General features: G+C 43.7%; 1 protein-coding gene and 1 long non-coding RNA gene across 2 annotated transcripts; one reads left to right on the forward strand and one right to left on the reverse strand.

The window, feature by feature from the left end:
- Positions 1-2,908: 2,908 nt before the first annotated feature.
- On the forward strand, positions 2,909-3,993 carry LOC123086553 (uncharacterized). Its single transcript, XR_006440938.1, has 2 exons — positions 2,909-3,497; positions 3,628-3,993. It is a non-coding gene; the product is annotated as an uncharacterized lncRNA (long non-coding RNA).
- Positions 3,994-4,061: 68 nt separating this feature from the next.
- LOC123086552 (mRNA-capping enzyme) lies at positions 4,062-21,036 on the reverse strand. Its single transcript, XM_044508312.1, has 18 exons — positions 20,794-21,036; positions 18,428-18,611; positions 17,876-18,011; positions 17,558-17,709; positions 17,192-17,275; positions 17,061-17,123; positions 16,281-16,418; positions 15,998-16,207; positions 15,609-15,722; positions 13,081-13,130; positions 11,203-11,365; positions 10,996-11,118; positions 10,473-10,601; positions 10,291-10,389; positions 5,986-6,075; positions 5,807-5,891; positions 5,075-5,205; positions 4,062-4,637 (listed from the first exon to the last, which is right to left on the reverse strand). The coding sequence occupies exons 2-18, from the start codon at positions 18,563-18,565 to the stop codon at positions 4,473-4,475; spliced, it is 2,070 nt and encodes a 689-aa protein (XP_044364247.1). The 5' UTR covers positions 18,566-18,611; positions 20,794-21,036; the 3' UTR covers positions 4,062-4,472.
- Between the last annotated feature and the right edge of the window lie 1,535 nt (positions 21,037-22,571).

A 22,571-nucleotide genomic window follows, 5' to 3' on the forward strand; every position in this document is an offset into this window, starting at 1 on the left:
ATTCTTTATGGTACTTGAAATCTCCCCCTGATGCCTGGAAATGTTCCTCATTGAATCAGCATACAGGCCTTGAATAACCCCCATGCGAGGAGCTTGAGGTATTGACAGAACTACAGTTATTCCTCACATAGATCCCAACTATATGTTGAGGGGCCAATGATGTATGCCGGGTGGTGATATCGGTATGCAACCGAATTACCGCAGATAGAAAATACTTGATAGATATCCACATATCAAAGATAGAGGGGAATAATATTATGCAGTTATGTCATGAGCGTGTAAACTGCATGACTCCAACGTAAAGTTGGTAAGTTGCAATTCCAAAGTAAAGATAATGCAATGAGCCTAACTTCTTTGGATAAAGGATTCTACCAAACCATTTTGAGTCTAGACATTAGGACAAATTGCTAAACTTCAATCCGAGGGCCATAGAGAAAGGCACTCAAGGAGAATTCTGCAATGCTATCCATACGATTTTCTTGAAATCGATGTCAGGAAAATGAGCCAATGGTTTTGTGTGAATAAAGCACACACTTAAGACCATCATGTAGATATGTCTTTTAGAACCATGGAATACCTGAATAGTCTAGTCAATGGAGGGAAGAGCCACTTACCTCAACTTGATGCATTCAAGGAGTCTGAGTGGTTCAGCGTAGACTTTAAGGTGTGCGAGCCTTAAAATTAGCTTCCCTGTGTCACCTGTAGTGCACATAAAATCCAAATGTTGTTAGAATTTAGCATCATAATAATCATAAACTATTGGAATTGCTAATAGTTTCGGTTTCAACCCAATGTCTCGATGACCAAGGCCAGTATGCCAAGTATGTCATGTACAAGACACTTTGGAAAACTATCACGTACACAACATGTGGTACGGGTTGTGTCGTATGTGTAGTACAATCCAGATGATACACAGAGAATGTATTTGCCATATCTGTTGCATATGGTAAAGAGAAGTTATTTCTCTTTGTTGTCATCATAAGTTTCGCTATGGAAACTATTTTGACGGATACCTTCATAGTTTAGTAGGGTACAAGTTAAACCTGGGAAGCAATAAAGCATCTCGATGTTACTCGGGTACCCACAGGGATAGTAAATATGACTCGAGTTGAGCCAACAAATACCTCATCGCGTCTAGCGATTTTAAAATATCTCCTTTCTCTCAATGAGAGTGGAAACATTGGACTCCCCTGAGTATAGAGTTTGTAGTGCATATGTCCACAAGGCACATATCATTTTTCATCGGATTGACTCCCGTAGAAATCTATATATAGACATGAAGATTCTCAGTATGAAAATCACTGTCAAATATATAGAATACATACAAATGTATTTGTACCAAAGTGCTGATACAATATATTGTGATGTACAATATATGATGACAACAATACTTATGTTCTTATTAGAACATCATAAATGGACATAAATTATGTTGACCACTCAGGAGATTGAGAGACTAGACGAAGTCTTCAAACATGTTAGTTGAGTCATATTCAACCATCATATTCTCCGTGCCCATAGGGTCCCATCACTGCTGGTGATGTCGGGTTGAAGGTTGAAGTGAGCTCCAAACCTTTGCCCTTGAGGTCTGTTGTGTCCTAGGAATTGCTGATACAGAATAACCAGATGCAGAGATCTGAATCGATATAATGCCTTATGATGTATAAGACAATATTTTTCTGTTAGCGATTTGATTCCGACCAGAGGTTAATCATGTGGTCCTGGATTGCACACACTATTCCACAAGACACAAGAGTGATCATGATGTCCATACCCAGGTAGGGTAGTGGTGGCGATTGAGGGCGAATGCCTCAAATTCTCTAGCCATCGGTTACCAGAGATAGTTAATTTACGATTAGTAAATTGAAGACCATCATGGTAATGTTGTAAAATTAATGGATATTTCAAGAAGTTATCTTGAAATCATTAATGTGAATCTCAAATTGCTAAGCATGACACCTTGAAGATAATCTCCAAAATGAAGTAGATCTCGCAGCACTAGGGAGTATAATCTGATGAAATCAGTAGATACTCACTCCTAATGCCTTATGTCATGACTTAGTAAAATGCATGGGAGTGTACAATGTTGTGCAATCATAATGTCAAATTTGAAAAAATGTAGGCTTAAACAGTAGTGGTGATAATCTGCAAAGCAGTAAATCTACACACTACCTCGGGATCCCAATACATCAATTTCAAGAAATCACTAAGAATTTTGCATATGTATTTGCAAGAAATTGAAAATCTCAATTGCAAATAGATGTATTAATCTCGACATGTAGCAAACATGGAGATACATACATTCCAGAATATATCGTACTCAACAGAAATACACCACTATAATGAATAGTAATGATGTTGCAAACTTGATGTTCAAGTGAAACTTGAATTGTATAGACCCCAAATTAAATGTGATGATCTTGTATCAAGTTTCAAGATAATTCAGCAAGGTGAATTAATATTTTGCGAGAGAAAATTAATCTCAATCGCTATGAGATTGTTTTGCGAGAGAAGAAAATCTCGATCGCAAATTAATATTGTTGTGCGAGAAAACTTAATCTCAATCACAAAACAATGTTGTTGTACTAATAAGACATGTTATAGGGATTGCTAAAAAGCAAACACATCGAACATGCCACATATAATAACCACATATTTTCTGGAATTTTAAACTGAACAGAAAATGGGCTAAATGATGATCTGCACATGGCCTAACGTTACTGGTGCTAATCAACAGCAACTAGTTAGACCAAGCTGCAATATCCCGAAACTTCCAGGAATTAGCCGTAAAACAATGACAGAGGCAAGTTTTGACCTATTTCGGAAATAGGTGAAGCCAAAAGGCTGAAATGCAAAACTTGCGAAGAGATAAGGTTCCTATCTCTTTACTCCCGAGCGCTTTCGACCAGGAGAAATCCTGTAACCGCCCGCCGCTGTTTTGGCACACCGGCCAGGGCCGCGACCGTGGGAGCGCCGTCGTCTCCGCTATGGGAGCCACGCCGAAGGGCGCCGCTGCCTCCGGGGCCGGAGGGCCAGCCGAGTGCCGTTGCCTCGGGCGCCGCTGGACGGATGCAAGCCGAGGGCGCGGCGTCGCCTTAGTCTTCCGCGCCGCGCCGCGGTTGGGTGCCGCCTTCGCGGGCGCCGAGGCTGTCGTCCGCGGCGTGCGTAGTGGGAGAGCGTCTCGCCATGCGCGTGTGCGCCGGGCATCGCCGCGGTCACGCTTTAGGCGGCCTCGCGCCGAGGCCGCGCCGCCACATCATGGCTGGTGCGCCGGAGGGCGTTGCCATTTCGTCGAGGTCCGCGCAGCGCCTCCGCGTTGAGAGGTCAAGGCCAGCAGTCGTGCCCCGCGTTAGAGGCCGGCAGACACCTCGACGCATCGCTGGACAGCCGTGTGTGTGCAAGGTGCATGGACGCGGGCGCCGCTGGCGATGCTGATGAAAAGCAACGGCAGTTGTCGCTTGATCCAGTGCAGTGCAGGAAGAATTGAAGAACGCATGGTACCTTTTTCCTTTTTCATCAATGAATCGATGGGAATCCATTGGCGTTCGTTGTTGAGGCCTTCAATTCTTGAATCGATGGAGATCCACAACCTCTGTTCTTTCTCATTCTGCCCTGACTGTCGCGCAGGACAGAGCCGCCGGTCCAAGCGTTGGCCGTTGGTCGCTCCTGTGGACACGCTGCCGGGAGCCCGCGGTCGCGCATGGGTGCCGCCTTCCGCCGGGAACACCGCGTTGCCGCGGAATAGCCATTGAGGTGTGCGCGGCGCCATGCGCTGCCTTTGCTAGTGCTGGAGCGTTGGCTTCCTTTGCCAAGCAGGGCCAGAGGGCATCGCGACGCTGCGCACTCGCTGCCGGCAGTTTGGCCGTGAAATCGCTCCGCCAGAGGGCGTGCTGATAACGTGTTAAGAGTAGAACGAGAGAAGTAATGAAAACGGTGTCCTCTTTATTAGATGAGATCTGCTATTTATACAAAGGGAAGAGACATCACTAGGAAGGCATCTGTTCAGGGAGGTGCCTATTCGGCAGGGAACCGACGCGGCAGATGCAACTGTCTGCGGTTAGTAAAAGCAGGGATTGTCCCTTAATTAACAATCATTAATTAATCCTAACATAGGATAATAAGAGGCATTCCCGAGCTCAATGCACCCTCGGCATTAGGACACTTTTGGCAATACTACAAGACAAGACTTGAACACGCTCCCTCTCTTGTTAAAAGACTAACTATACTACACCCATGAAACTAAACCATAGGAGAGAATCCAGAAACATGATACAAGATTTACAGGACTACTCTGCTGCGACAACTATATACAGGCGGTGGGCACACAACAAGTGCAAAGAATTAGTCGGCTGGCCGGCCATCAACATACGGCCCTAAACCTCTACTAATTACACAAGCTAATGGAACCAGCCGACGCCCAGCCCAGAGAGACGGGGCAGCGGCGCTCTAGCACTACTCCAACAAGGCTAACACTACTGTGGTGGCATCTGCCCTCTCCGCCGATGTTGTGCCATCTTTGCATGGGCCATCCTTTCATCAGCCTTCTTCCTATCAGCATACATCGGGAGGGAAATTATCTCAGTGATCTCTTCTAGAAGCTTGTCTTCGGTTATATTGTCTGTGATGCTCCTCATTACCTGCAGATAACACAATATGATACTGTCAGAGGATTATAGTAATTCAAAATCTAGCAAGGTGATGATTTCTTTTTCATGGAAAAAGGAAACAGTTATAGCAAATTATTTCAGGGGCCAGATTTTATTTAGCCTCTATGTATAAATAAATATTGTAATTTTAGCACACATCAATGATTTCAAATGAAAAAGATATATCTTTTCGTATTAAAAGAACCATGATTATATCCAGATGCACAGTATGTACTCCCTCCGTTTCTAAATATAAGCCATTTTGGAGATTTCAATACGGACTACATATGGATGTATATAAAAAATATCTTAGAGTGTAGATGCACTCATTTTGCTCCGTTTGTAGTCCGTATTGGAATCTCTAAAATGTCTTATATTTAGGAAAGGAGGGAGTAAATTCCAACACAGATAAGGGCTAGAGAATCAACCTTGCGATATGTGTTGATATCATTAGGAGTCGATTTATCGAATCTAACGCGCATGCAGACCCAACACTGTTGTTCCTTATTCCAAGAGCACTCAACAATCCTCCCAGAGATAGATGATGGATCTTCTCCATCTGCACAAGTTTCAGAAAACAAGCATAAATATGCAACCAATACACCTCATCAGCTAGACCATGAATAGGGGAAACTACTCAAATTCCAGCATAACAGTAAGCAAGAAGAGCAAATATGCTCCTAGAATACAATGATTTAAGTCTGCAGGTCATTCAACTATAGATGTAGTGCTATACATAGCTGAAGGATAATATCCTCGGCAATTTTTAAATGTGTGGGAAAATATATTAGAGATTGCAGGCTCCCTACAAATTGGCTCCAAACCCATTAATGTGCAAATAAAGTGTTCTGGTAGTGGTAGATGAAGGTATAGTATAGATGCATAAACCTGGTCATGTTTAAGCTAGTCAGTCATTCCAAAAAAGCAGATGTAAGTCTTGGATATATATTTTGTGTTTGGGACTTACACGAAGTGAATAAGAGTACAATGATGTCCTAATAAGATAAATAAGTTATCTTATTCACAATTGCATGAGAAAATATACAAACTTGTCTATGAGAGACGTGCTTTCATTGCATGAGAAAATATACAAACTTGTTTATGAGAAACACGCTGTCAAGTGTGCAAAAATAAAATGCCCATAAAAATTGCAGCATTACTTGGAAATACCATCCAAGAACCATCCATGAGTTTCTTTTTGCCTCTCTCGTAAAGAAAAACGAGCTGGCGATTATCATTGCCAACCTGCACAATTAGGTATGACGAAATAAACCCCACCATATAAAAAAACAAATAAACCATTTAAAGCAACAATACTGGAAACAATGGCCACACAAACCTCAAACAAAAAGTCAACTGAATTCATTTCAGGGTATTTCCACTTAAGAAGACCTTCATGGGTGCGAGTTACATAAGGATCATCCCAGCCCTAATGAACAAGCACAAATAAAGGTGTGTTAGCCAAGACAAACAGATTGCACTTCTTGAAGCCTGAAATAAACTACTCCTAACCATGATAAGAATCGCCAATGATAGAAGTGTAGACACATTATTCATGTACGGTCAGAGGAAGCTCAAGAACACACATAAGTAGGAGCGTCATTACAAATATTCAAGTCTATAACTGTATCAATAAATACAGATAGTCAACATGCATTCCCCTAAAAAGGCCGGTGTTGTTTGTTCATCATGTGGATAAATTATTGCTAAAATGGACTACTCGAGCATGTGAAGAGCGTGTGTACTACAGCAACGGACCCACAGGAGAAAGCGACAATGGGCTCCAAGGGAGAAAGCTATGGCCCTCTTCCTCTTCCCCTCCCTCTCCATCTCTCTCTCACATCTAAGGTCTTCCTGAAGCTATCTTCCCCTGCCTCTCCATCTGTCCCTCTTCCTCCACTCCCTCACTTAAGATCTTGTAAGTCAATGCATGATCTCATACTGCTCTCAAGCACAAAGAGACACTAAACACGGTGGTTACCCAGTGGTGCTAGCACACATCATGGCAGACTAAGCACAAAACAGGAAACGTCTCTAGGGAACTTTTTGGAAGAATAGCATATCTTGGGCAGAAGCGTAACAAGAGTAACACCAAAAACATGAACTCTTGGTGCAAGGTGAACTAAATGGCCAATGGAAACAAACAGAAGAAATTTGCACGTAGGGTCTCTGACAGGGAAGCTTCAGGAGCTAGTTGATGCAGCGGTGAGGAGAGGTGTTGATATCCTTTGCGTCCAAGAAACCAAATGGAGAGGACAGAAGGCGAAGGAGGTCGAGGATACCGGCTTCAAGCTGTGGTACACAGGGACGGCTGCAAACAGAAATGGCGTAGGCATCTTGATCAACAAGAGCCTCAAGTATGGAGTGGTAGACGTCAAGAGACGTGGGGACCGGATTATCCTGGTCAAGCTGGTAGTTGAGGACTTGGTTCTCAATGTTATCAGCGCATATGCCCCGCAAGTAGGCCACAATGAGAACACCAAGAGGGAGTTCTGGGAAGGCCTGGAAGACATGGTTAGGAGTGTACCGATTGGTGAGAAGCTCTTCATAGGAGGAGACCTCAATGGCCACGTGGGTACATCTAACACAGGTTTTGAAGGGGCGCACGGGGGCTTTGGCTATGGCATCAGGAATCAAGAAGGAGAAGATGTCTTAAGCTTTGCTCTAGCCTACAACATGATTGTAGCTAACACCCTCTTTAGAAAGAGAGAATCACATCTGGTGACTTTTAGTAGTGGCCAACACTCTAGCCAGATTGATTTCATCCTCTCGAGAAGAGAAGATAGGCGTGCGTGCCTAGACTGTAAGGTGATACCTGGAGAGAGTGTTGTACCCCAGCATAAGCTGGTGGTTGCTGACTTCCACTTTCGGATTCGTGTCTAGCGGGATAAGCGTGCCAAAGTCGCTAGAACGAAGTGGTGGAAGCTCAAGGGGGAGGTAGCTCTAGCGTTCAAGGAGATGGTCATTAAGGAGGGCCCTTGGGAGGAAGGAGGAGATGTGAACAATGTGTGGACGAATATGGCGACTTGCATTCGTAAGGTGGCCTCGGAGGAGCTTGGAGTGTCCAGGGGAAGGAGAAGCGAAGATAAGGATACCTGGTGGTGGAATGATGATGTCCAGAAGGCGATTAAAGAGAAGAAAGATTGCTTCAAACGCCTATACCTGGATAGGAGTGCAGACAACATAGAGAAGTACAAGATGGCGAAGAAGGCCGCAAAGCGAGCTGTTGGTGAAGCAAGGGGTCGGGCATATGAGGACCTCTACCAACGGTTAGGCACGAAGGAAGGTGAAAGGGACATCTATAAGATGGCCAAGATCCAAGAGAGGAAGACGAGGGATATTGGCCAAGTCAAATGCATCAAGGACGGAGCAGGCCAACTCTTGGTGAAGGACGAGGAGATTAAGCATAGATGGCGGGAGTACTTCGACAAGCTGTTCAATGGGGAGAATGAGAGTTCTACCATTGAACTGGACGACTCCTTTGATGAGACCAGCATGCGTTTTGTGCGGCGAATCCAGGAGTCTGAGGTCAAGGAGGCTTTAAAAAGGATGAAAGGAGGCAAGGCGATGGGCCCTGATTGTATCCCCATTGAGGTGTGGAAAGGTCTCGGGGACATAGCGATAGTATGGCTAACCAAGCTTTTCAACCTCATTTTTCGAGCAAACAAGATGCTAGAAGAATGGAGACGGAGTATATTAGTACCAATCTTCAAGAACAAGGGGGATGTTCAGAGTTGTACTAATTACCGTGGAATTAAGCTGATGAGCCATACAATGAAGCTATGGGAGAGAGTCATTGAGCACCGCTTAAGAAGAATGACAAGCGTGACCAAAAATCAGTTTGGTTTCATGCCTGGGAGGTCGACCATGGAAGCCATTTTCTTGGTACGACAACTTATGGAGAGATATAGGGAGCAAAAGAAGGACTTGCATATGGTGTTCATTGACTTGGAGAAGGCCTATGATAAGATACCGCGGAATGTCATGTGGTGGACCTTGGAGAAACACAAAGTCCCAGCAAAGTACATTACCCTCATCAAGGACATGTACGATAATGTTGTGACAAGTGTTCGAACAAGTGATGTCGACACTGATGACTTCCTGATTAAGATAGGACTGCATCAGGGGTCAGCTTTGAGCCCTTATCTTTTTGCATTGGTGATGGATGAGGTCACAAGGGATATACAAGGAGATATCCCATGGTGTATGCTCTTTGCGGATGATGTGGTGCTAGTTGACGATAGTCGGACGGGGGTAAATAGGAAGTTAGAGTTATGGAGACAAACCTTGGAATCGAAAGGGTTTAGGCTTAGTAGAACTAAAACCGAGTACATGATGTGCGGTTTCAGTACTACTAGGTGTGAGGAGGAGGTTAGCCTTGATGGCCAGGTGGTACCTCAGAAGGACACCTTCCAGTATTTGGGGTCAATGCTGCAGGAGGATGGGGGTATTGATGAAGATGTGAACCATCGAATCAAAGCCGGATGGATGAAGTGGCGCCAAGCTTCTGGCATTCTCTGTGACAAGAGAGTGCCACAAAAGCTAAAAGGCAAGTTCTACAGGACGGCGGTTCGACCCGCAATGTTGTATGGCGCTGAGTGTTGGCCGAATAAAAGGCGACATGTTCAACAGTTAGGTGTGGCGGAGATGCGTATGTTGAGATGGATGTGTGGCCACACGAGGAAGGATAGAGTCCGGAATGATGATATACGAGATAGAGTTGGGGTAGCACCAATTGAAGAGAAGCTTGTCCAACATCGTCTGAGATGGTTTGGGCATATTCAGCGCAGGCCTCCAGAAGCTCCGGTGCATAGTGGACGGCTAAAGCGTGCGGAGAATGTCAAGAGAGGGCGGGGTAGACCGAATTTGACATGGGAGGAGTCCGTTAACGTTAAGAGAGACCTGAAGGATTGGAGTATCACCAAAGAGCTAGCTATGGACAGGGGTGCGTGGAAGCTTGCTATCCATGTGCCAGAGCCATGAGTTGGTTGCGAGATCTTATGGGTTTCACCTCTAGCCTACCCCAACTTGTTTGGGACTAAAGGCTTTGTTGTTGTTGTTGTTGTTGTTGCTACCACAAAGCTTTTACGCTGTAGATTGATTAGCACATTTTCTGCCTTCCAAGTATCTCACAAGACTATTTGTGTTCCTGATGATTAATATAGTCAGCTGCAAACTGAAATAAACAGCTCAATAGACAGGTTTGCATCATAATGCTACGAGTCTATATTGTTCTCAAGAAGGCCACATGACTCCTATGTATATAACCAGGATCCACTTCATGCTTGCAACTCAAACTGACATGTAAATTCAGGCAGTGCCACAACCAAATAATGTTAAGGCGGAAAATAAAATGGGAGATTAAAATTGAAGTAATAGACTACAGTTCAAATACTTAGAAGTCCCGGTAGTTTCCAAAAATCAGGGAGACTAAAATGTTAACATTTTTCTCTTCTGCTTGTAGTAGAAAATCCAAGATTATGTTACAAATGTAGTTTCATGAGGTTTTATCAAAACAAATATAATCATGTAGTTCACCATTATAGCTTGTTTTCTTCCTTATGCATCTATGCATTGCATCAACTTGCACTGGAATTTCAGCTTTCAAGTTTCCAGTACAGTCACCGAAAGAAGACAAACATACCTGAAATATCAGGCCATCAGCATCATGGCAAAGTGATGGGATAAACTCCTTCAGTACCCTTTTTGCTGTATGCAGAAGCCAGAAATCCTTTCTCCGGGCCTGGTAGAGCACCCAAACATAAGAAATGTACTTCAACTCATCAAAATGGAACATTAAAATGTAGCAGGTCCGAATCCAATTACCGAAAATAGCTCCATATCATATTTGTACATTGGATTGCTCTTAGCACCACTCTCAAACATTTTTCTCTCGTTATGGCGTGGCCGGATTATTTCATCTTCAATTAATCTCCACCTCTCAGAGAAAGGCAACTGCATACAAAAATACTATGAAATTAAAACTATACTAAGGCCAAGAACTAATTGCACCGATAAGGTCTAACTGTAACAAAACCTACCACAAAAGTACTCATATTGGTAAGATGATATGATAGACATAGTAAATACAAACTTCGATATTTACTTTGACAAAGTATACATCAATTAAATATGATGGCAAGTTGTAACACAAAGGAATACTGTGATTACTATTTCCATAAACATGTGCAGCAACAAGAAATTTTGTAGTCGCTCAAAATGACAGAGGATGGACCACAGCAGTTATCTAAGTAAGGCATTAATAATAGACGAAGAGGCTGACTTCCAGGTAATAATTCAACGAAGGGTGCTCAATGTTCCTTCAATGGAAGGAAACTATAATAGATACCTTTGTCTTGGACACTGAATCAAGTGCCATCAGATCATACGCTAAGTACCTCCTCTTCAATCCTGAATCAGGTACTGTATCTATAATCATTTCCCCGTCAATCAATGTCATATCATGTGGACCCTTCAATTGGCGAAGAAATAAGGTTAGATATGTAAACAGAAATGTACTACGATGGATTCTCCTGCATCAGGAGGAGGACATTACTTCATTCAGGTTCCTATGGGGAAAGCGCATCTGAACTCTCCTAAAGCAAAAATTCCGATCAATCAAGAAACAACCATCCCTCATTATAAGCATCATATATCGGGTTCCGTCAGCTTTCCAAGTAGCATAATAGTATCGCTGTCTAAGTAGCTGCAGATTATCACTGCAATCAGCAAAAGAGAATGCATTAGAGAAAAGGCCACATAAGGGAGAAGGAGATAAACCAAAATCGATAATGGTCCATTCAGAACAATAGAATTTTGCAGAACCTTGCCTGTTCACCTACCATCTAAGTAACTATTGTTTTCTTAAAGCTAGCTGTTGCCACCACCCACTAAGTATTAGCTTGTAGGATCAGAACAAACCAACATCTTTTAATGTTAACACTAGGACAAGCTTCACGAACATTTACAGTGCCTTGCTTCATGAACACCTTAAGGCCCCGCTTGGTTGGTCGTTTTGCAGCCAATTACACGTGGAAAAGATACCTCCATAACGAAATACCTCCGGAGTACTTGGATTGTCGTTTCCGCATTGTAAATTTTACCCCTGGTTTTACGTTACAGTTGTAATCCGCTGGTAATCCGCCTGTTTCCAAAACACTGCTCCTTCCGTCGTTTTTCCTCGTATCAGCAACCAAAGCAAGCTCCGCAGCCGCCGCCTTTCACCGGAGACACCACTGTCAAACTCAAGGGCCGTCGGCCCGTCGCCTCTTGCAGTCCTGCCACATCGCCGCCGAGCTTCGGGCTGACGCTGCCGCCGCGTCCGTGACGTCGCCGGAGCGCCTTCTCGCACCGCCGCCGGAGCACCTCCGCGCGCCGGCACTGCAGCCAGATCCCGCAGCCGTCGTGGCCCCGCTCCGCCACAGGGAGGGCCGAGGAACACGGGCATGGTGGGGGCGTCTAGCTGGCACCGTCGGCCGCCGGCCTTGCAGTTCATTGTGTTCCCGCCGCCAACGACACAACGCATGGGAACACTCCCTGAACCAAGTGAGAAACAAGACGAACCAAGCGCGCTGTAGACTCCCCTTGTATATCCGGTTGTATTTTACTGATCTCCAGTAATTTACAGGGGTAATCAATATACACTTGTAAAACTTTACAGGGAATCCAAGCAGGGCCTAAGGTTAGCTGTTAAAACCAATCACTAATCTTAGTATTACTAGCAAAGATACACACCCAATGCACTTTTTGTCTTACGCAAAAAAATGCACTTTTTGTCAACTATACGAGTCATAAAAATATAACACCTCCTGATTTAGAACTCCTTTTTTTAATTTCTTGAAACTTGGTGCGGTTTTAATGATATAAAACGGTATGGCAACCATTACACTTTATGACAAATATTTCATGTGGAGCAGCAAACAAGGTCAGTGCTCAGTAGTCATAGCGTCATGACTAAGGAATAAGGAATGGATTGCGGTGAGATTCATCATAATTTCAAAAGAGAGGTTGCAAAGTTTAATTAGTATGGTGTAATTAAGGGATTAACTGTACAATTACGACATAATTTTCAGATATATCAACTTTTTTTTGAGACATCAGATTAGAGTGGGTCGCTAAGATGGTATGCATCGACCCTAACTGCGAACGAATCATCACTCTTTAATATATGAAAAGGGGGATGAGCTATATGAATTGATACATAGAAGAAAGTACTCCAATTTCAGAATGAGGACAGCATGCGTGTATCAGAGATTCTTAAAAAGGTAGGGTGCATAGTTTCACAAAACGAACGGGTGTATTTACTCAACAGGTGCTGATTTGCAATTTATGATAATGCCTTACAAGAGAAATTTAAGAGAGAAAAACATAAGATGGTAGAATAATTTATTTAATATTATAAACAATATATGCAGTAGGGTTTACCGTTGGTTACCTGTCAAGAGAGACTGGGTGTGATCCTGGAAATTGTGCATGCCCTCTCGCCTATAACCAAAGAAAGGATGTAAGAAAGAAACTTCTTTTGAAGCTACATATACATAAAAATTGCAGAAACAAAATAATTTACAAAGATTGCAACATGGAAGTGTCAAATGGAAGTATCGCATAAAATAATTAGTTATGAACAGGCAAAAGACACAGAAAACGCACTATAATAGCATGTTCCACCCATGCCATAATACAATATATACAGACATGCTAAACTGAGCCTGCGCGCATTATTTCTTAGCATACGCTCTGTCCAGTTCGACCCAACCGGCCAGTACGCGTTAACTAGCCAGAGGGGGCGCGCGTCGGGAAAATTCCATCGTAACGATTTACGACCAATACTGGTCCACGCGCTTCGCTAGTCCCCTTCCTTCGTGAAAAAACAATCACTACATACTGATCCAAGCATTACTACACAGCAGTAATACGGTTACCATGCGTCATGATGAAAGCATCTCTAATTCCTTCGTTGGTAGTTTCGTTACCATCCAGCATCCACTCCATTCTTTTTACTGCTAACAATTACTTAGAATGGAGTAATGCGTTAACCAAGCAAGGGTGTGTATTTTTCAACGAAAAGGCACATGCAGTAATGCGTTACTACATAGCAACCTGATTTTACTACATTCCAGGATTGAAGCATCTTTCGCTGGTCAAATAATTTGTTTCATTACCATCCACTCCATCCCTTTTACTGCTAACAATTAGAGAGCATGTAGTAATTGGTTACTACATATTAGAATGAATTTACTAGGTTTACGAGGCCGAGGGATCGAACCATCTCATTGCTTGGTAAAGAATTCTCGTCCATTACCATCTCTTCTATCTATATTACTGCCAAAAACTAATGACCTTCGGATCGGGACGTCGTAGACGATGCATGGTAACCAAATTAAATCCATTACTTTTTCTTAGAAACAGTTTTACCCTCAAATATTTTAGCGGTGGAGAAGCCTACTCCCGGTCTAAAAAGCACCGACACGCCAGAATCAGCCGAACTGCCGTCCTGATACGGCGGGATACGGGGATACGCCGGGATACGCTGGGATACGCGAACTAAGCCGTGTCCCACGAATTTCGATTAATAATAAGGAAAAAATTACAGGGATACGGTGGGACACGTCTGGGACACGTTTGGGACACGGCCCAGCCCAAAACCAGCCTCGGTCCAACCCAATACGAAACCCTATATGTCTCCCGCACCTTCTCTGTCATGAGAACGAGGTGCTCCCTCCCAGGTCGTACTGCACGAGCCGCCGCCTCCTGGATCGACGCCGCCGCCGGCGACGCCTGGATTCGGCGACCGCTAGCCCCAGCACCAGCAGCCTTTACTCGCAGGTAACCCAACAGCCTCTCCTATTCCTCAACCTCTTCCTCTTTGATTCGTCATATTTCTACCATTAAGCTGCTGGATCCTGGATGTTGCTTGCTATCTTGTGCTGCTGGGTTGAATGCTTGCGCTGCTGCTCCATGTTGCTTCAAGTATGTTTTGTCCTCTAATCTTTCAATTATGTCTTCTCCTCTAATCTTCTTTACTGTTTGTGTTTGATATGTTTTGCAAGATGGATGCAGCTTGCAATGACAACATTGCATGGGGGGATGAGGATCAATCAAGCACTTGGCAAAAAAGATTTCTTTCTTATTAATTTTCTGTCTTAACTTAATATTACATGCCATATTTTTATTTTACTATATATATACTCGCCGTATCCCCGAATGGCTGTTTTGGGAAAATGCCGTATCCCGTATCCCCGTATGCGTATCCCCGTCTTTCCGTCCCCGTGTCCGTGCTTCTTAGCTCCCGGTGTGACCTGCCCACCTAATTAGACCGGAGCGCACGCTAAGACGTTATGCGCGCTCGCTCACAACAGCGCAGCCCACACGCGCACGTGCGCGCACACACACACACACACACTTTGAATGTTCATATTGAAAACGCCACACACACACACACACACACACACTTTGAATGTTCATACTGAAAACGCCATAACCCATTTCAGGAGTTCAGTTTGATGACAGAAAAGCACATTATTTGCATATTATTTCACACAGCTTAGTAAAATAGTTAATATGTAGGTGCACACCATGTCGAACCATCACATCATGTGAAATGAGCAAATGCTTGCATAAATACTTCCCGTTAGATTTCATTCACAAGCTCTGCAGTACTTGACATACAGCAACACTGCATGCATGTACTCTCTGCTCACTTGAAAATTCGTAACATTTGAGCTATTCCCCCTCCATCCCGAAATATAAGGTGCGAGCATTTTCCCAGCAATTAGATGTCAACTTCGCATCATGTATTAATCCACGTGTGGTTGGAATAATCATTGGTTAAAGTTAAATTTGCATAACATGTGCACCTTCTATTCTGGGATGGGGAGAGTATTCTACAAACAGCAATACTGGTGTTTGATGTTATCCACACAAAAATGCTAGTTGAGCACGAATAAGAAAATGTGTACTTACAGGGGGAAGTTCAAGCAAACGATAGCATACGATCCGCAGAGCCTCTTGCTGATCAAAAGGTACATCGTCTCCCAGCACATCATCATTGGTGATGACTTTCTCCTCTACATCATTCTGCAAGATACAAGAGGATGTCTCAAGAACAAAACAATAAATCAGTTATCAGACAAATAATGTTGCTTGAAAATGAACAAACATGATCCATGATATGGTTGGCTCCATCTGTAATGTTCAAAAGTAAAATTCAAATACTCAAGTAGAAGGTGCGAAGAAATAGAAGTTACATAGCAGTTTGTATTCCAACAATTGAAAAAGGATCAACGGGTACAAGGAAGCAGCCTACAATTACTTGGAATAATTTTACCTAAATAAAAGGGGAAAATACATACATGTACTGGTGAAACATCACCGTTGTCATCATCATCATCTGGCTTAGCTTCACCATTTAGATCAAGATCAGAAGGCCTCTTCCATTCTGGTGTTGAAGGGCATGTTACAATTATATTCTCAGGAACCTCGTGATAAAATGAATACAATGCTTCAATGTAGTCCCTCTTATATATACCAGGAGGTCGCCTTTGAGCAAAAATACGTATTGCCTAGGGGGAAAATTGATGTCAAGACAAATAGTAGAACTACATTGAAAAAACACTCAGTGTCTAGTTGCCCTACCTCAGCAACACAAGAGATGCGTGTACGCATGAGGTAATGAATAATCATGAAACCTGTACGATTATGACCATGGGTACAGTGAACTAGAATATACTTGGGAGTCTTGGTATGCTTTTGTCGTTCAAGATACATCATCACCTGAAAATAGCAAAATAATTGCATAAATAGCTTCTGATGAGCTTTTTATATAGATATATGGTCGTTAATTAATGACCTACAAGCACATCAATTAACTCTACAGTAGAAAAAACTAACCACATGGAATGAAGAGTGTCTAATAAGAAAAGAAGAAAGTCACCACAGCCACAAAAAAAGGTGAAGATCCATATGCATGTTTATATCATCAAACTCGTGTGCCCCGGCGTATTGTTTTACAAAAAAAAAAAAGAGGTGAGCTTGCAAGTACTATGCACCATACCAATGAACTGAAAAAACAAATCAATAAATATGATAAATGAAAAAGGGCTAGATCGAATGAGCAACGTGGTGTAAATTAGCACACAAAAAAACTGCTGAACACATAGCACACATCATGATAATTATCGACCAATCCACAAATAAGTGGCTTGTCACTCAAGCTAAGGTGCCATTGATAACTACATCGTGGTTTAAAGCATCATGTGAAAGATAGTAAGATACGAAGTGGGAAATAATTGGGGTGAAAAGGAGATGCCAAATAAGATATCAAGAATTAAGCATCAGACTGAATAAATACACACCATCCAGAATAATATATACTGATAATGTAAATATCTGTATCAAAAATATTGTTGTTGTTACCTCATAGACAAATGCGTTAACAGATTCATTATCTGGTACAGCATCTCTTCCCTTGCAAGGAATCTAAAAATGGAAATGTTTAGGAAGGAGTACTTCAAAATAAAAGATGTGTTTAAGCTAAGCTCTCTCACCTTGAGATGCTTAGTACCTTGCTTTGTCCACTCTGCTGGTGAGTAATATCGAGAAGTATTAGTCAGATCAATCACCAGCCCTATCTGAAAAAAAAAAAGAAAAATTAATACAGAAGTAAAATTATCTTTCGGTAACAAGTAGCTAACTAGGAACACATTCATACAGAAGGAAGGGGTGCCAATGGTATCAAGTATACACCCTTGATATAAATAAGAGATAGTTAAGTAAACTAAACATGTTGTAAGAGCACTTCAAATTGGCATTTTTTCTGTGTGAATAACCCATTTTGCATATAAATAGGTACAACATGCCCAGACATAACACATATGGTAAACACTAGAAATTATCAACCAAACAATACTTACTTCACGGCCAGCTTTTCTTTGCTTGTTTACTACTTGTTTGGAAGAATATCTTTTGCCAGGAGGAACTGATTCATTGAATGTTTCATCAAGAGGAACTTTGGAGGGTATGATTTTATCTATTGGCTCACCAAATGCAGGACAATCCAACCAACCTGAAATCAAACCATGAAAATACAAATACTAAAAATCCATTTATTTAAAAAAATACCATAAATAGAAATTGCCGAAGTGAAAGAGAGAATATAAGGTATAAAATATATATTTTATATTATCAACAATTAGAAGAGCTCGTTAGAAAACAATTTGACTTATTCATACCCTCAGGTGCCTCTTTAATCCGGCCTCTACCAACTTTGATTGGAGGTGCATAATCATTCCTTATCTGCTGAGGGTGTTGCATTGAGCCTTCATCCTGGTGCTCTCTCTTCAATTTCCTCCGCCTCTCTTCACGCTCCTAGTAACAAGAGCAGAATTTGCATAAAATGATAGAGCTAGCAACACCAAATAAAACCAGTTTGCATGCTTTCTGGTAAGAAAACAAGCGGTTATTGTTTTTGCATGGTGCAAATTTAAGTGGAAAATGAAGTTACACATATGAACCAACTTTGCTGTAAAAACACAATCCCCACAAAAATGGATATTTCATTATGATCCTGATGCAGAGTACATCTACAATTTTTATCTTGAAAGCCGCGATGATACATACCAAATTATCAATGATAACCATCTCTCTGTCAGTAATTTTCTTCAGCTAACAATGTTAACCTAGCACACATGTCTAATAAGACATAGTTTATATTTCAATTATAACTTACACAATGAGCAATTCACAGCAAATGGAAAACTATAACCAGAATGAGTACTACATACCCTTCGCAATGTTGCAACAGCAGACTCAACATGTTCCTCCTCATGCGCATAATCAGCCTCACCAGGTGGTTCTTCATAAGGCTGCTCATCCTCTTCTTCAGGCAATGGTGATGCGTTCAAATCCATAGAGAATGTCATTCAACATCCACTACATATATCCTTCAGATCGAGTTGAGACATGCACCTAATAACAAACACAATACAGATTTTCGGAAGTCATTAGTTAATTAGGAATAGATACAGTAAAAGGCATTCAAATCACTAGTGGAAAGATAATCAACTTTGAGATATGACAGCCACAGCAAGCTAAAATAAGATAACAAGAAAATAAAACGGGTAGTTCGGAACTACGTGCAAGCTGAAAGACTAAGGGAGAAGAAACAGTTTACTAGAGCTTCATTCACAGATAATGCATTCTTAGAAACACAATGAATCCTACGGAAGGGTTCCATTCTTAATTTCTTATAAAAACCACAGATATGAATACGCATCACATGGCTATTACCATAACGACTGCCTGGTCCCAGTAAATTTTAAGCTACTATATCTCAGACAGGTGATGTTTCTGTTTATAGATTAACATGATGCATAAACAAAAACGGAAACCACAGATACAGGAATAAGTGCAGGATATGGAACATAATAAAATATTTGTTGCAATGCAAAACCACTTAGAACATGCATAAAGCCACAAACATAGTTCATAAATTCTTCTTTTAGGAAAAAAAGATAAGGAGATAATTCTCGTTCGAGCATTAAACATTTTTCCTGCCACAACAACAATTAACCTAGTTGTAACATAAATATAGGATTCAATTATTACAATATGAAACGTTGATCTTCTTTCTGGATTATTAGTTCATTTGGTATTTTCCCTTGCTTATTTGAATGCTTAATGTTTTCCGAATGATGAATATCATTTTTTTTTCTTAAAATTTGAATGGTGACAAATATTTCATGGCCCATTCATCGCTCTCACCTACCCTTAGACAGCCTGGGCCAAAGCCCATCTCCCGTACTTCTCTCCCTCCTCCCCTTATCCTCTTCCCATTGGCTGATGGGCCAAATGTCTCCCTTAAGTCTAACCTCTCTCATAAGAGAATTCTGATTTACGGAGCTCAGAAATGCTGACAATCTTAAAGTCAGTCAAAAATCCTAACCAGAACTCCACCATCTCATTTTGTAAGGCATGAAAAAATTTCTAATCTTTCCCATATTGTTTGACAGGATTTGCCTCTGGTACTCAGTGTGGGTGTTTTCTTTCCTTTTTACCCCTGACGTACCAAGTGACTTATTGCTAATGTTCTAATTTCCAATCGCTAATCATATGAGCGCTAGAGGAGCCTGCATGCTGAAGGGCCAGATCCCAAAGGGCAACAAACCACATGCAAGAGGCGTGCAGTGAGGCTAGCGATTCAGTTATTAGCAGAGGATGTGATCACCCAATTATTAGGGAAATTAGTGATGGCACATTGGTTCAGCGAGCGAGGGGTTGGTAGGTTTTTATATGGCGTTACTTACCGTGCAGAAGGGGATAACGGCTAATAAAAAGATATAGGAGTACCATTGAATGAATGGCATTGACTACTTATTAGCTCAGAGTCTCCGCAGAAAATAAAGGAAACAAACTATTAAAGGCTACTAGTCGTTAGGAGTGAAGATGAATTAATCATTTCTGCCAGAAAAAAAACCGAAATAACTATCAGGTTAGCATTGCATCACACATTTAAGAAGCAGAATGAATCCAACACCATGTTTTCGGATGTGAAAACCCACAATACTAAGAAAATATCCATCAGGATATGTATAGAAGGGGCTTGTAATGCATGCACGAACAAGCAATATGCATAGACAAGAAAAGAAGACGATCCAAGTCAAATCAGAGCATGCTGATACTCGCAGCAGTATAACGGCAAGAGTGCATATCAGCGAATTACTCCGACCCCTCTCTCACATCTTCTACCACGCAATCCATCAAATCGAAAAAAGCATCAAATCAAACACCCAAAAGATTGCCACAATCGAGTGTTTTTCGACGCCATTGCTTCTTCCAGACAATATAATGTTCTCGAATTGGGAAGCTAACTGGGGTTCATGGCTACAGGTGGCGAACACGCATGGAAAAACGCAAGAACAAAACCACACCGTTCCGAAGTCCGAACCCACCATCCAGGCCCCACACCCTCCCCGTGCGAGGCGGCAGCGAGTGCACGCCCGGCCTGTAGGGTTCGCGACTCGGGAGGCCGAATCAGCAAATTGCCCGCGCCCCGAACATCGAACCGCACCAGCACCACAAGCTAAGCATGGAGGCGCACCGCGCCGAGCGCACGCTGACCCAGGAGAGGAGAGAAATGGGCAAAGCGTACCTCACGCGCGACGGCTGAGGCGGGGGTCGAGACGCCGAGCGTCCCGCCGGGCAGAGCAGCGGAGGGCGGTGCCCGCACCGGCGAGCACCGCGGGGCGGAGGAGAAGGGGGATTGGGGGAAGGGTTTAGGGGAGCAAAGGATCTGCGGGTTAGGGTTTGGAAGCGGCCATGCGAAGAGGGCCCCAAACCGGTTCGAACCGAGTCGAGAGGAAGGGGAACGCGGAAGTGAGTTGCGGCCGAGGTGGGGCGTGGGGGTGACCTTTATGAGCGTGAGCTCGGCGTACCACGTGCTCGCGTGCACGCGGCCATCCGGACGCTGCCACCCGGGCGCTTTGCACTGGTAGAGCCGTGTGGCGCACGGCGGGCTTTTGCTCACGAGCGGTGTACAGCCAAGCCGCTGAACTCAAGCACTCACACCATCTACCCGGCCGCCTTATTAGGACATCTCCAACAATTTGTATGTTAGCTTGTTGGTAAAATATGTCATGTCATCAACCAACACCTTAACATACAACAACTCCAATGAATTGTATGTAGTTTGCCCAATACGATGTGAGATAATAAATAATGTGCTCTCTCATTCTACATTGAAGCTTGTGCAAAGGGTGTTGTTTCATGTACATACAACCTTTCTCTCTTCCCTCATTTATTGTATGACACATCATCAAAAACCCTATGTGGCAAAATCTACCAACAACTATTTTACAACCATTGGAGATGCCCTTAGAGCATCTCCGGCCGTTCGGCCCCAGGACCTTGAAAAAGAGCCGCATGAAGACAAGTCGGCGCATGCTTGGTGCGTGGGGCGATTGCGTTCCCAGTCGACACCTCCAAAATCGCCGCCAAAATCACGCGAACTCGACGATATTTCATAGTACAAAATTGTACAAACTCGGCGATCTAGCACAAACTCGGCAAAACTTTATTGAAATTTGTACAAAAACAGATAAACATATAAACTACGCCTACTACTACGCCAAACTATGCCTAGCCCTGCTCGCCGCGGCCACCGCCCGCCATCTACATGCCGAGAAGTCTGTAGAAACGGGTGTAGTCGTCGTCGTCGTCGCGCGCCCCACCGGAGCCGCCGACGTCCCGACTGCACCCCTGGCCAGGGTCGCCAACGCGCGGTGGGGGGGTTGGACGGCCCGGCCTCGTCCTCCTCATCACTGTCGAGGACTATGACGCCACCCTCCTCGCGTCCACGACGACGGGCCTGGAGCTCCGCGTATGCCCAGCGCTGGCGGAGCACCTGCTCGCGGACGTAGTCATCCCTCACCCACTTGAGGGCGTCGCGTCGTCGAGTGCGACCATGTCCACGTGCTCTGGCTTCACGGGGAGCAGCCCAGGCTTGGGCTTCGGCCGGACCAGGCGGAGGGAGCGCGGGGAGGGGCGGGCACCCTCGTTGATGACGAGGGCGCCGCTGCGGGTGCGGCGCCTCCGGCTCCGGCTTGACGGGGCGGAACGCCGGTGAGCCAGAGGAGAGCGAGCCGGAGCCCAACGACGAGGACGTCCCCGGCTCCATTCGCCGCGGCGTCCAGGAGTTGTCACGACGGCGAGAGAAGGACGGTCGCGGTGGGTACTTGAGGTGCGGCGTGTTGCCGGTCTCGATGTGGTTGAGGACGGGCTCGAGGATGCGGCTGGGCACGCCCCACCAGTCGCACTGACCGTCGGCGTGGAGGCGTCCGCGGGGGATTATGTCGTTAGTGGAGGCGATTTGGTCTTCACGGCGGCATTCGAAGTACATCGTCCACAGCGTGTGGCCGTCGGCGGTGTACC

This window comes from Triticum aestivum, chromosome 4A (genome assembly GCF_018294505.1).
Source record: "Triticum aestivum cultivar Chinese Spring chromosome 4A, IWGSC CS RefSeq v2.1, whole genome shotgun sequence".
Taxonomy (NCBI): domain Eukaryota; kingdom Viridiplantae; phylum Streptophyta; class Magnoliopsida; order Poales; family Poaceae; genus Triticum; species Triticum aestivum.